Source organism: Excalfactoria chinensis, chromosome 5, assembly GCF_039878825.1.
Source record: "Excalfactoria chinensis isolate bCotChi1 chromosome 5, bCotChi1.hap2, whole genome shotgun sequence".
NCBI lineage: Eukaryota > Metazoa > Chordata > Aves > Galliformes > Phasianidae > Excalfactoria > Excalfactoria chinensis.
Window position 1 is genome coordinate 30,766,703 of NC_092829.1, and position 15,213 is coordinate 30,781,915.

The 15,213-nt window shown below is 45.3% G+C and overlaps 2 protein-coding genes across 2 annotated transcripts; both read right to left on the reverse strand.

The window, feature by feature from the left end:
• Positions 1 to 1,185: 1,185 nt before the first annotated feature.
• On the reverse strand, positions 1,186 to 9,530 carry SYNJ2BP (synaptojanin 2 binding protein). Its single transcript, XM_072339320.1, has 4 exons — positions 9,329 to 9,530; positions 5,171 to 5,307; positions 3,569 to 3,664; positions 1,186 to 2,714 (listed from the first exon to the last, which is right to left on the reverse strand). The coding sequence occupies exons 1-4, from the start codon at positions 9,393 to 9,395 to the stop codon at positions 2,580 to 2,582; spliced, it is 435 nt and encodes a 144-aa protein (XP_072195421.1). The 5' UTR covers positions 9,396 to 9,530; the 3' UTR covers positions 1,186 to 2,579.
• Positions 9,531 to 10,036: 506 nt separating this feature from the next.
• On the reverse strand, positions 10,037 to 12,417 carry LOC140253615 (disintegrin and metalloproteinase domain-containing protein 20-like). The gene has a single exon (XM_072339316.1). The coding sequence runs from the start codon at positions 12,302 to 12,304 to the stop codon at positions 10,157 to 10,159; it is 2,148 nt and encodes a 715-aa protein (XP_072195417.1). The 5' UTR covers positions 12,305 to 12,417; the 3' UTR covers positions 10,037 to 10,156.
• Between the last annotated feature and the right edge of the window lie 2,796 nt (positions 12,418 to 15,213).

A 15,213-nucleotide genomic window follows, 5' to 3' on the forward strand; every position in this document is an offset into this window, starting at 1 on the left:
GAAACTGAGTGGAGAAGGGAACTGTGGAAAGCACAGGAAAATTAGGTGATACAGTCTCATTGCTGAGGTAAAGAAATATGAGCCACAGTTTATGGGGCTGTTTGAGGTGAAGGTGTTTTTTTCACTAAATGGAACATGAGGTGGTTAGGGATTGGAAAGAGGATCCACCTACAATTTTGAAGAAGACAGAAAAAGTTAGTGCTGAGGGTTAGATTGGTTAAATAAAAGCCACTGTTCTGGAAAAGGTTACTTCTGGAAAAGCCACCACATTAATGCCACGGTATTAAAATAACTCAAATAATTGTGGAAAAGGAATTCAAAGGAATGGCATGCACCACCAGAAAGGTCTTTAGCTGCTCAGTAAGCCACATGAATTATTTGGGCACAGGAGATAACTCCCCCCATAATTTAATAAATTGCCTGCAGAACAGATGGCAGTTATGCCTGAAGAGCATAAAAAACCAATAAAAATGAAAATGAAAATAATAAAGGCTGTGTTTTCTCTGCTGACTTCAATGGTAAAAGAGCAAATCACCTCCTCCTTAACTCCTTATCCTCCCCAGCTTGCTCCACACTCCTGTCTTGCAGAGAGATGAGACTCACTTTGCAGGCTAACAGGAGAAAGTTTGTCTCTGAGACTTTCTCTCACTCTTTGCATTTTTATTTTGACAGTTGGAATAAAACAGCATCAAGCTGTAGTTGTCCTCTTTAATAGATGCATGCTCTACATGGACACCACAGCCAAACATTCAGAGCAGTTCACAGACAGGCACGCTGCTTTTTGCTGCATCTGCAAAAATGTGTCCCAACAGCTGCCCTCACACAGTCTAACATAACTGGTGCACAGGGCAAAGCAAGTTGCTGCATGCATCGGCCCAGGCCATCAAACACCAGTGCATCAAGTCTGTTCCTAAGGCCCACCAAGAACACAGGGAAAATTCCACCTGCTCTCTCCTCTCTTTACACTACAGCAGTTTACATGCCAGGCTAAGATTTCTCATGGCCCGAATGATCTGAACCTCTGTGGTGATATAGGAACATTATGCATAACAACACGCCACTTTTACTTCTTGTGGATGGCAAGAATACAGCCATTCAACAATTTCAAATGCATCATCGATGTCCTGCTAAAATAACAAGGAAGAGAGGAAAGTAAAGCACTGAGACACCGGTTTTTCTTTGTTTGAATATGTATATTGCATATATGAATTTTCTTTGCATCATACACACCAGATCATGCAATGTGCTTTTCTTTTACAAAAATAAGATCAAAAAAAAAAAAAACCAAAACAACAACAACCAAAAAAAAAAAAAAAAAAACCAAAAAAAAAAAACATTCTTTCTTGGAGACAAGAGAAACAGGTCATACTCTACAGAGTACAGGTCAGCTGAGGCATCTGAAACTATTCCCATCAGTGAGGAGATGAGTCTCTGCAGGTAAATTCAGAAACGTATTTTCCAGAGAAAGGGTCAGCTGTACTTGCTAAACCTTACCCTGTCTCACACTCACCACCCCATCTCCTGAGAATCACGTCAGTCTTCACAGCAAGCCATAGCCAGGATGATCCCAGACTGCTCTCAGCTTTCCCTCTTTCAATCACTGTAAGATTTTCTGACTGCAGAAATCATTAGCTGATACTGAAAAGCAGTGTTCCCCCCTACCAAAAAACAAAAACAAACCCACAACAGAAACTTTTCACCCAAAAGATGTAGACTTCAGTCAGCTTGAGGGATGGAGGTGCTACTGCTTCATTACTACTTGAAAGACTTCTGCAGCTTCAGCATGACTGTATCTTTTGCCATTACTTATTCTTGTGTTTCAGTTGTCTGCATATCTCTCTCTGCTACGCTAGCAATTTGTGGAAAGCATTCCCTTACAACACGGATTCAAAACTCGGCAGCCATTCAGACAACAAAAGTCTTTCTCTAGCAGTGGACTGTCTTCTGCATTTCCAGAATTGGTAGAATACCTCACCAATACTGTACATTAGTGTTCAATCAGCAGTTATACTGAAGATTTTACCTGTGAAACCGTAGATTAGATTTTATACGTTTTTCTTAAGGCATTTATTTAGTACAACAACAACAACAAAAGCCAACAGAAAAAAATAAGATAGCCTCTGCATTACTTCTCTTTATTCACGGTTCAGCTATTAGTCCCAAGAGAAATTCAGTGGGAACAAGGCAAAGCCTCAAGCAAAAGTTTTTGATTTAAACTTGTCCCACCCACCCTCCCAACCTCTTTATAAAGAATCACATCATAAAACATGGAATAGATGTGTGTTTGATAATTCATGGTGCAAAAAAGAGGGAAATGGCTAAAAACTTTTCATCTGAGTTAAAAAAATACCCAACACAACAGCCATCCCACTTAATACATGAACACAGTCATCTCCTTTCCCCTGCTCCTTTCTGCTTCCGCTCACTCTGCAACAAATCAATATATAAAGAACACCAGCAGCAACTTTATGATAGACAATGATCCTCTCTGACATCAGTCTGTGATAAGATCGTTAATCTCTATCTTTAAATTACATCATAGCTGTAAAATACGCAGTGATATCCAAAGTGTGCTTTCTTCACATCCGGTGTCGATATCTCAACAAGATCCAGACTGCTGCTGCAGTGAGTGCCAGGCCTGGTACAAGAATGGCTGCTAGGGGAAGCCCACCTGAGTCTCCACCACCTCGATGACCTGCTGGGCCATTTTCTGGCTGCAAATACAAGGAAGAACAAAGCATTTGTGTCAGAGAGCCCACTGCAGCCCACAGTTTTGTGTCAGGACCAGCCGACTCTGTAAGGACATGCAAGATGGCTTTCCAGCTGCCTGCGCACACACAGAAGGGTTAGAACAGCTGCAGGTGGACTGAGCTTTACTACAGTGCCCAGCCACTAGTAGGCACCTCTTTCTTCAGTAATTTCCTCTGTTTTTCCCATCTGCCCCATATGCAGTTCAACAATATTTACTCCTTCATTAAGGGAGTAGAAAAGGGGTTTCAACCCACCACCTCCCACCAGCATGCTTCAAGCTGACCAGTATCTCCTGCCAGAGATGTTCAAGTGGCCGCAGCAGATTAAGGAATCCTCCCTTTTTACGTCCAAAACAGCGCCAGTACACTTAAACTGCTGCTGCAAACATTCTTTTGTGCTGGGCTGCATGCACATTTCACCACTACTGCTAATGATGACCTCTGAAACAGGAAAGTTTTGTCACCAGTAAGATTTTGGCCTCTGAAAGCAAACTGGAGAAGCTGAGATTCTGCCTTCACAAACCTTTGCCTCTGAGAAAGGAGATCTGTGAGAAAATACAGCATAGTGCAGCAAAAGAAAGACCCAGGGACTCCTTCAACCTCATCGCTTCACTGATACACTTACAAACAAGTAATCCAAGGTATGGATGCAGCACTCATTGACTAAAGGAGGCCACTGGTCAGACAAATTCTTTACATGCATAACTTAAACTGGGCACCTGGACATTGCATTTTTCTGCTGCATCAAACAAAGTAACAAGCATAGAAACCACTCTAAATTGAGCCAGAAATAAGCCTAAGAAGCAGGTTAAACGTACCCTGTGCTGAATTTTCAGAGACACATCATAGCCTGCATTTTTGAACAGTTCCACAGCATCCATGTGTCGCAAATTCTTCAAGTCTCTGCCATTGATCTAGCAAAAAAAACAACAAAAAGAAGGAAAAAAAAAAAGAAAAAAAAGAAAAGGAGAACCAACTGCTAAAGGGCACGGACTGGAGATAAAAATCTTCCTCTTCCACACAATTCTGCTACCGAGGGCACGACACAACAGACACCACCATCAATATTCAGCCATTCACATTACAAATGCATTTTTAAGTTGGAACATAACACGAGAAACTTCAAGACAAAAGACAGAGGTGGTGAAAAAAATACCGCTGTGTAAAAAAAAACAACAGGCCAAAAGACAACAGCTGTGTCAATAGCAGCTTCTTATGTTGTTGCTTTACTGGAAATAAATCAAAGGTGTAGCTGTGATAGTTAATGAACACAAAAAAGCAGCGCCAGCAAAATTATGATTACTGTTAAGAGAGCATCCTTCCCACATTGGATCCTCTACTGGTACGTTTTTGAAATGTTTTCTTTAGAAGACTGAGGAAAACATAGATTTAAAAGCATAACTATGTTAACAAATAAGACACACGTTGGCATCCACTTTGAAATTCTAGGGTTTCTCTTTAAATAATTTCTCCCGGCAGAAGGTTTTATAGCCTGTTTTATTTCATTCACTAACTAATGATACTCATCCCATTTTTTCCTCACTGTTTCATCACCATTACCTCTAATTGCTCCCCTTGAGATCACCCAATTCCTCCTCTCTCCTGACACTTAAACTTCCCAAACACATGTACAAAAATATTAAACTATCAAGAAAATAAAGGATGGTATTCTGTGATTTAGCTTAATGTCATTTTCTGGATCAATAATAAGCTGTAACTGGTGCATGGCACTCAATTCATTTACAGAGACTGAAAAGTTCACATGTGGAACATAATGAAATATAAAATAAAATTACAGAGTATTCAAAGATCGATATCACACCAGGAGAGGCTACTTCTTCACTCACTGCTTTTTAAAGCGTACTGTCTTGTATGACTGACAACAGTTCCAAGAACCGGGGGGACACAAACTCAGATGCTTTAAAACATTTGTCTAAAAGGAGGACCAGTCTGTCTTACTCCTGATGAGTTACAGTGAGGAGTTCCATGGCCTAGAAGTGTTATGACCTAAAAGTCCTCCTGAGCAGAAGGATTAGTAGTCACAGAATACTAGTGGAAAAAATAATGTAGAGGTGGAAAACCAATACTTTTATTTACATGTGTGTCACCCTCTGTGAGCATCAGAAGGCACAATGAAGTCTGAAACATCAGGGAGGCAAGTCACAGAAGACATATAAATGCAGCATCAAGAAGCACCTCTGAGAACAAATCAGGAAGGCAGAAGAGACGGGCCCTTGCGTAGAGGCACTCATCTCCCTGGTGCTCAGAGCTCTCCCACATCCCCAGAATAGCTCCTCCGCAGCTCTGCATTAACTGCGTTCATCACATCCCTCCTCTTATGCTGGCAAACCTGCATGTCCTATCACATCACTGACCACAGTACTTCAAGATCGCACAGGATGACAGAAGAAAGGGCTTACCGCCAGAATTTTATCTCCTTCTTGTAATCGGCCATCAAGGTGAGCTGGCCCATCCTTTTTGATCCGGCTGACATAGATGCTGCTGTCATTAGAATTGACCTGCTGATCTGTCCCACCAACAATGTTGAAGCCCAGCCCTAAGGTAAGCCAAAGAGAAAGCTGATGAGAAAACAATCTAAGTTCCAGGCGTTCTTGCTGCTGTTGGGAAGCGTGCCCACCCACGCTGTCCTGTTTGCTCCACCATGCTGAAATCCACAGCACGCAAATCAGCACCGTCCTCCCCAACCATCTTTGTCTAAAGAAGACAATTCATTCTTCAAAGCAGAGAGATCCTGAGTGCTTCATTCTGCAAAGCATCAGTTGAGAAATCACTTCTAAGATGCCAACTCAACCCTCAGCAGGAATTCACCTCTTCAGCACAGAATGAAAGGAAATAGAAGCATTCTGCATTTCACCGGAGGCTGCAGCAAATCATCACCTTGGAGTGAAAAGGAATCATGCCTCCCAAGTTTCAGGAGTTGAGAGTCAGAGTTAGGGAAGGCATGGAGCGCCAGCCCCTGCCTACAGATGAGGAAATGGGCAAGTGGAACCATGCTGCCGGCCTGAGGACAGCTCAGCAGCTCCCATCCACACCTACAGGGCTGGGACTGGCAGCCTTTGCCTCCAGGAGTCACAGCAGGTCAGAGGCAGCTTGTTCAAATTTTATGTATTTATTTTGTTCTGTTTTAGGATTCAAAACATGACAGGAAACAAAGTTCTAGGAACTGATGTAAAACAAACACACATTATGTAGAACTGTGCAAGAACTTCTTTACGATGAGGGTGACAGAGCACTGAAACAGGCTGCCCAGGGGGGCTGTGCAGTCTCCTTCTCTGGAGATATTCAAGACCCATCTGGACGCCTACCTGTGCGACCTGGTGTAGGGAACCTGCTTTGGCAGGGGGTTGGACTCAATGGTCTCTGGAGGTCCCTTCCAACCCCTACAATTCTGTGATTCTATGAACTGATGTCTGCGCTTTTGTTATGTTTTGTATGGTTCTTTAAAACAAGCCCTGTTTGCAGACCTCTAGCTGGACCCAGCAGCTGGATTAAAGCACAGCTAAAGACTAAGGCTTCTGGTTTCCTCAAAATCCGGAAGAACAAACTGAATTCATAACCTGGAAAACCACATTCCACACTGCACAATGCAGCTGAGTTCACCTGCCAAGAGTAATATATGCTAAGGGATGGGAAAGAAATAAAGTATATCAAAGTATAACAAAGCAAATTCAGGAAACAACAACAACAAAATAAAAATTAATATATATATATATATATATATAAAAAAAACAAACAACACTTTATTTTTCTGATATAACACAGTCATCCCAACCTGAATGTCAAGGACAGCTGAAGGTAAATTCTCCCCATATTCAGCCAGGCCAGTTTGTTTTTCCTCTCTTTCTCTTATTCTCCCAAAGCTGGGACTAGAAATGCTGGGAAGCAGAGTAGAAAGTGAAAGGGAAAAAATACCCCGTGCCTGCTGGGAAGCAGTATTTTAAATTAGTCACGAGGGAACAAAGGTTGCATGAGATGAGTCATGGCGTAAGTGTGCATCCACAGCTAGGAAGCAGAGAAATATTAACAGTGACCTTGACACCTGTGCTGTTTTGTTTTGTTCCCTCCTATTCCTGGCAGCTTCAGACAAATGAGGAAGAAGATGAGAGGAGCAATAGAGTGAAGAAACACCAATTACTCAGCTGGAGTAATATCTATTACAAGGTACACGAGAGCACGGTAACACACTCTTCAATGGGAATTTAAAAAGAAAAAGTAAAAACATCCACAAGCCTGAAAATGATTTGCCGTGAAGCTTCAGGGAAATCAATACTATAGAAAATACGAGTTTTAATCAACATTTATTAAAGAAACAGAAAGAAGGCATCTACATTTCAGAGAACAATGACTCTCAGTTTTGATATGTCTGCATGCATGTTATCTGTTTAAAGGAACAACACAATATGAACAAAAATACATTTCACCCATGGTTACCAAAACAACCTAAAGCCATTGTTTACATCAGCAGGGTCAAGATAAAGAAGGAACAGAGTTCTGTGTTCAGCAATGTATGTCACAGTGAGTTCAATACCTGCAGGACTTGCTGCAAGGCTTTTTCAGTCTTTGCTCCTCTGCACTTAAACTTCCAGTCTGGCTAAAAATACCTTCCTTACCATCCCTTCAGCTCTTCTGCTGTTCTCCTCTTTGCAGCTTATGTGTTAAGAGACCAAGTATAACCAGGAGAAAGAGAGGAAGGGGAAGAAGAGAGCACGAGGCATTAAGTTTCTCACCCACAATGGGCAAGAAATGCAATGACCAAGCTTTAACAGAAGGTGTGGGTGTAGCTTCTGACCTTTCCATGTCTCTTATCCCCTAAAACATAAAAATTCCCTCTAATGGCATTCAAAAGAAACCCACGATTTATAGGATCTTGATATACTGAAGAATACAAACTACAGATTGAACCTCCAAAGTTTTTTAGTGTTTTATTAAACCAGACTGTTCTGCCTCCCTTCAGCTTAATGAATCAGAAAGAAATATAAAGACGAGACTTATGCAGTTTTGCTACTAGAAGTATGTGCAGCCCCTAAGCAAACTTCTGCCAGAGATGTTTATCATCATTTATATTCTAGAAAACTGCACAGTCAACACAGAATAGAGAGACTGTAGATTACGCCCTGCTTCACAGGTTTGTTCCTTCAACAGAAATGAATGACAAGTGATTCAAGATCACAGGGGGCTGTGTGAAAAACAGACAGCTCACCCTATTGACTGGACAGGTGCTGCTCACAGGAATCAGACCTACATTCCAGGAGCTACGGTGAAGACCTCTCAGCTCTGCCCTTCAACATCCCTTTCCTGTTGGTTGAGGTTCATAACCATGCCAACATGGCTGCACGGGTCTCAGAGCACTCACTCCATCGATGGCCACAAGGCCTGCTCGTGGTGGGGCCAAGACTGATCCTCGATCGCTATCAGGAGATCACAGAAGCAGCACAGAAACAGAGCTCTGCTTGCTAAGGGTCGCCATGTTGCCTAACCTGTGGTTGTACCCAAACCCACAGCTCAGAACAAACTCCCAGAAGCTCACTGAGACATGAGGATGGGGGAAACTGCAATATCTGTGTTGCCTGCATGGCCTCCCCAGGATGAGCAAGGGGGTCCTTCTGCCTCGCCAGGGTCAGTCAGAGTGGCTCTGGCTGTGAAGATGTCAGTGCTGCGGCTCATGGTGAGACACAAGAAGGCAAAGCTGGCCCGTGGCCATGTGCTGCAGCCAGGAAGGCAGCTGGGCCGGTTTCATTCACCCCTGTTTTAATTAAAGGCCCCATACATCAAAGCTCTGACTTCAGAAGTTCCCCAGAGTTTGCAACGCCTCAGATACAAGATTTTGCTTCAGATCGGGGCATTTGTCCCCAACGTGCCACACCACTGACAATGCTACTTTAATGCTGTAACAGAGCCAGCTAGTGTCTAAAGGCCCGGCCACCACCAGAGAACTGAGACAGGGGGGAAAACAAAGCCAAAAATCCCCCTAGACTTCCCCATTCCCCTTCTCTCACAGTAGGCTCAGCACCACCCCAGCCGAACTCAGAGGTCTCCTTCGGCCTCTGTGAGCTGCCTTTACATGGTCACGCTGCCCACAAGCTGCAGGAACGCCCCTAGTTCTGGGCGTCCAAAAGCGCTGAAGGGCAGCACACCTGTCGCTCCACCGGACAGCACGAGGAGCCGCGCAGAAACCAAGACCCACAGCCGTCCTGAAAGCCGTCTTGCTTCCAGCAGAGAAGCCGACGGCATTTCGCCGCGCTGTTATCGCGGAAGACGAAGTCCGACGGAGTTCCCTCTTGCTTACACAGCTCGCAGTCCCCTTCCGGAGCGCCGCACTCGGCACAGCGGCGCCAGCACAGCCCCAGCGCCGCGCTGCCCGGCCGGGGCTCGGCAGGACGCTGCTCCCGCAGAGCTCGGCGCTCCCTCCCGCCTCTCGGTGGCACCCCCGGCGCCGCGTACCCCCCTCCTCCCCACCCACGGAAGGGGCGGCCGAGGGGCCAGTCCGCTGCCCCCCCGCCTCGGCGCGGCCCCGCTGCCCGGCCACCCCACGCAGAACGCAGCCGGCCCGGCCTCACCTGAGGGTCCCCGGGTGAGCCTGATCACCTCCTCGGAAACGCCGCCGCCCGCCACGCTGCCGTTCATGCTGCAGCCTGAAGGTGAAGTCGGCTGGCGGGGCAACCGCTTTCGTTTCCTCGGCCGCCGGCGCAGGGCCGCGCCGCGGAGCTCTGGGAGTTGTAGTCCGCCCGGGAGGGGCCGGGCCGGGCTCGGCGGCAGCTGCAGCCCGCTGCCGGCAGTGCCTCGCTCCCGCGGCGGGGGCTCGCTGTGGGCGCACGAGCCGCTGCAGCTGGACGGCCCCGGGGCGGGCGGGCAGCGACGGTGAGCTCTGCCCGCGTCCGTGTAACACGTTCAAAAGGCTGTTAACAGTTTTCTGACGATCAGCAACAGCAGTGATTGTTCGGCTAGCAGGGAAGTGCGGCATTGCACAGCCTTTCCTAAAGAATGCCCCTCCTTCACAGTAAAATCCGCACTGTTAAAGCAAGGCTGATCTTTGCTGCGCTACAGGAGAGCTCTGGACATTGCTTTGTCATTGTGTTTAAGAACCCAAGATACAAACCAAGAGCAGCGTACCTTATTGCCTGCATTTATTAACTTAAAATAAAGATAACAATCTGTTTAATAACGTTGCATTAGACTATAACAACTCCGAATGTGTTGAAATACTTCCATAAGGTACCAGCTGGCTCTGCACAAGGGCTACCGGAGACTTTCCTAGGAGCATCCAAAGCCACAGCTTCATTGGTCTTTGCAAAGTGCACGGTAGTAGATTTTGTCTCAGCAGTAGGTGTTCTGTAGCAACTACTGGCATTTGCAACATTTGAAACAACCACTAGCTTCTTTCTCTACTAATCAGGCCTCTTCTGCATAAGCCGTGCCCCTGTTTTCCTCTTATAGTTTATGGCAAGAATAACTCCAAGGACAAGAGGAAGAAAAAGGCCAACTGTTCCTATTCTTAATCTCCGAAAAAAGTTCTTGGATGGGGGGGGTCCGCTGTCAATGCTACCTCCAAATCCTTCCTGCTCACAGTATGGAGGAGCCCAGCCGTACTCGCAGTGACAGTGCTTAAGGTTGTTACACACTCCTCTGCCATGGCACTTTGTTACGTTACAATCATAATTCAGCACTGAAATATTGGTACATGTCCTTCCAATACAAATCTTGTCGCTGCCACACGTCGAGCCTTCTTCCACAGCCCCCAGGTCAGCTGTAGGCATCCCTATGTGATAGTCAAGACCCCAACACTTTTTACCTCCGGCCGGGGTTTGGATGACTGTTAAGTGGTTCCGCAAAGGGAGCAACCTGTGTATGTTTTCACACTGTAGCCTACCACATAAGGCATCTTCAACACTGCACTTAGTAAAATGAACGTTGTCACGAATGCCACAATTTCCAAAACGGTCACCTCGAGTATTCACTTCTTTGAAGCACTCGAAAGGAGCAGGCCTGGCGTATCTGCCAAAAATATACTTGCATTGTTTACTGTGGGAAGAACATTTTCCTTTATAGCAATAGGCATCGTCTTTGCAAGGGGTTCCATCTTGCACATACAGGTCTGGACTGCACAAAGAGGAGGTCCCGTTGCAGTACTCCGGCAGGTCGCAGTCATCGGTACGCGCTCTGCAGAGTGTTCCTGCTGGAAGGAACCGACAGCGCTTGCAGCATTTCCCAGAAGCACAGACTGCACTTGCAGTCAACGTGCAGTTAGGGTGACAACAAGGATCTCTTCTGCATTCTGATTTTGAACCGCAGTCGCACTGCTCTCCGCTTTCTACTATCTTATTCCCACAGTATTCGCTCTTCAAATTGTAGTAACTGCCACGTGCTGGTGGTTGACGCAGGCAGGTACCACCAGTCCCAAGCAGGTCAAAGTAGTCTTTGTAACTGCAGTCACTGAACGCGTCGGTGTCGGCTTCGCTTTCGTACATAATGCACCTCCTCCGCCTGCATTTGCAGTGCCGTTCATCATGGCGCATCCCAAGATTATGGCCCAGCTCATGGACAAATGTGACAATAAATGAAGACAGCCTCCGGTTGGTGAAGGAATCAACTGCTGCTGACCACTGTTTGTCACATATGGACCCCAGATATGCCAATCCCAGGCTTTTTCCAAAGCCCTGAAAGGCAAATAAGTGAGCAGTGTCATGCTGCATTCGTGGATACAGGTCTGATTTTCTCCACCTGTTGAAGTCTGAAAGTGCCTTGTTTACAGAGTTAGTAATGTTTATAGGATTGCTTTTGGTCCAGATCTCCAGTCCCACAAGGAACAGCTGAACAGAAAGCTGGTCATACAGAGAGTCCCCAATGTTGATGACTTCTAGGACTTGCCTCAAGACTCTGGATTCATTCCTATCTGACCTCACAAACCGCACGTTGTCCACAACCACTACTAACTTCACATACCTGGTGTGTGTCCACCATTCCTTCAGCACGTACTTATCCTCTGCTCGAGGAGTCTGAAGCCAGGGCAGCACAGACGTTTGGTACTGCAGCTCCTCCGGGGTCAGCCCGCATGAGGGGCCCATAGGGTCTCTGTCAGCCTCCATGCGGTAGAGCATGTGCTGAAATGCTGGATCATCAGCGATGGGCTCGATCTCGTAGGTGCTTCCTTCCATCCAGAGCACTCCACGGAGGCCCCTGCCACAGGTGCCAAGGGCCACCAGGGAGCCAGGACTCCCCAGCACCTCGCCTTGGAAGAAGCAGTTGTCTTGCACATAGACGTGCTCCTCCCGGCGTGCTCCATCCTCACTGTAGGTGACCAAATTGAAAGGCCGGGAGGCCAGGCCCTTCCTGGGCCTCAGGCGCAGGACCTGTGGCCGTCCTTCCACCTCCAGCCAGTAGGAGATAGTCAGGGGGTTGGTGTCAGCCCGGGGGCTCAGTTGTCGTGGCACTGTCACCCACACGCCAGTGACATGAAGCGGCCCGGACTCATCATCAGGGGCAGTGGGGCACCCCACCAGGCCCAGCAGCACCACCAGCACCAGCAGTGTCTCCATGGATACTGCCCAGCGTTCCCCCAAGCTCTGTTTGTGATGGGCTGGAGCTTGGAATGGAGGAGCCACCCTAAGGTCTAGAACTGTCCCTCAACTGTACCTCCTACCCTTGGGAGGTACTGAGGAAGATCAGCAACACTGCAGCCTTCTTTGCCAAATCATAGAATCAAGCAAACTCCCAGCTTTCTACAGTCCTCATTTCTCCTGCATGGATCTAAGAGCTCTGTGTGAGGAGGGGCCCCAGCTAAGTTTCACACTCCTGGTCATTCCCATCTGTGTTGAGCAAATAGATCATCTGGTTAGACCACCAGGGGAAAAAATCTTAACATTTCAAACTGCTGCAGATAAGCAGGCGAACTACTTTCTTATCCTTTAGTATACATATCACTACACAGCCAGGACTAGAAACTATGCAAGTTCCATTGTTAAACTCACTGCAGGTTATTTGGGTGGGGGTGGAACATGTGAACAGTTTCACATCATGTTTAACATTTAAAGCAAGCCCTCTGGCTTCAAGATTACCTACAGAGAGATGACACAGAACACTGCACTTCATGCTCTGATTAGGAAAAAACGAGAGGGAGGTAAGGGACATACATTCCCATTGTATGACAATGAACAGGCTGGGAGAAAAAAAAAAGACCAATCTTATAGCAGAGCAGAAAGTTTGCATCAATCCACAGCTTCTTCAGCAGCAGAAACATTTGTTCGGCAGGTGTAACTGGCCTCCTCCGTATGCAGCACTGCTTTCAACTTATTTTTCATGTGCTCATCCCCTAACATTTTCACTGGAGGTACAAGCTCTTATGAAACTGAATCTTAGCAGGAGAATTACTTCTCTTGCTTACCTGCTGTTGAGTCTTTATGCACGGGTCACAGACTCACAGCAGTCTTGAGGACCACAGGTTGAAATCCACTGTCCTAATAGAAATTAAACTTCCTGATTGTTGAGATCAATAGCACTAAACCATACCCCGTTCCACTAGGAAGATTTCCCCTTACTACCCACACATCCATAATCCACATTATGCTACAGATGGATATTCATCAAGTAAGTAATCATTTGTTTGTACTGTGCATGAAGACAGGACTAAAACAATACTTGATCCAAATGTATGTACCTCTCCAAGGATACACAGCAAACATGTACTGACTGTTCAAATGGCATTTAACTTTTTTTTTTACTAGGGAAAGGTTATCGAAATACAAAGTATGGGTGCAGGTGGCAAAGAGGAATGGGTGAGCACAATGCACGGTCTGGTCACATCTTACTTGGTGAAGAGCAGAAAGGACTGTATTTGTGACACATTTCAGATACTGTTAGCTTGAAATAATGAAGGGAGATAGCAAAGTTCCCTCTCTTCCTATAATCTGGCCAGATTTTCGCAGTGCATATGTATGCATATCTGTTCATATGGATATGCATGCAGACATATGCATCTTCAGGCTCTCGGGAGAAGGCTTTTATTAGATATTTAGGTCATCTTCAATTCCTTCAACCCTCAGATTTGGACTAAGAAAAGCCCTTTTAAAGTCTGAACAGTTATTTTCTAAGAGCAAAAGTAGAGAAAAATGTATTTCCTTTGCGCAACCAAATACCTCTGAAACAAAGTGACAGTAAAAAATTCAGAACTGCTTATTTCCCTTTCATCTATAAGCTTTACAAATACGGAATGCCCTTTGAAGGACTTTGGACTTCAGTGCTCAGGCTCAAACTAAGAGATACTGTATAAATACGAGGGAAAAAAGACTCAGATTCTCATACACCAAGAAACAATAACTGACTAAAAGATAGCAGTTCAGCAGCTTTTAGGCAGTAACTTTGATTTTAGCAGTAATATCTGATAAAACGTCACTTGAGCAAGTAAATATCAAAGCTCATTTAACTGGTAAAGTTGTTTTAGAATATCTTGTCAGCAAATAATAGGATCAGACAAGATTCCAGTTCCTTATTCCCTCATGCAGTAAGCCTTCAGCACTGAAAGATGGCTGCTAAGAAATCAACACATTCATCGATAACATCTCCCACTGCTCTGTAACATAATTTGTGCTTTCTACAGCTCTTGATATTTTTTTGCAGAAGAGATCATTCCTCCTTGGGGAAAAGAAAAATAAAAAGGCTTACTGCATTCTAATTCACGTTTTCATGCATGGAAACCATTTTCTATCCTTTCAACAGCTTATATGCTGGCATTAACTCAAGCTGGATCAGAGCAGAAGACCATCCTTTTTAGCGTCCTCAGTCTGACACTGATCAAAACCAGATGCATCTGCAGAAAGCAAAAACACTGTTAAGAGAGGCAAATACAAGGACAGTCTGCCCCCTAAGTTTCACTCTCCTCTCTAGATCAGGTCAAATTTGAGCATGAAGTGCAGTGACTCATTTTAAATGTAACTCCATTCAGCTTCATTATCTTGTCCATGTATTCTTACAATGCAAGACAGAACAAGGTATCCCACTTGCTTCCTAGCACTCAATTTTATAAAGGGTCAATATCTGTCTTTTGCTTCGTAGGAAAGTCTAGGTCCTACCAATGGCTGCATAGGACGTTTTTTTCCCCTCTTATTCATATTATTGCCAATCTTCAAACCCCTTTTCTTCAGCAGAATTCTTCCACTATTTGTACTGTACAATACACTGTACTGTAGGGGTAGCCCGCTTAACGACAGAACTCTTGCTTGTAGTAGCATCCACTTTTGACCATTTTGACATGCTTTTAACAATAGACAATGTATCCTTCCTATGCTAGTAATTTCAAATCTTTCTTTGATGTACAAGTATATAATTCATCTCCCAAACAGAAATAAAACCCCAGATCTTCATTACAGGGAGATCTAGTCATCTTTCTTAACTAAGCTTTTCCAAATAGCTTATAGATTCTAGCAATATGAATAACCGTGTAGAGTGCAGC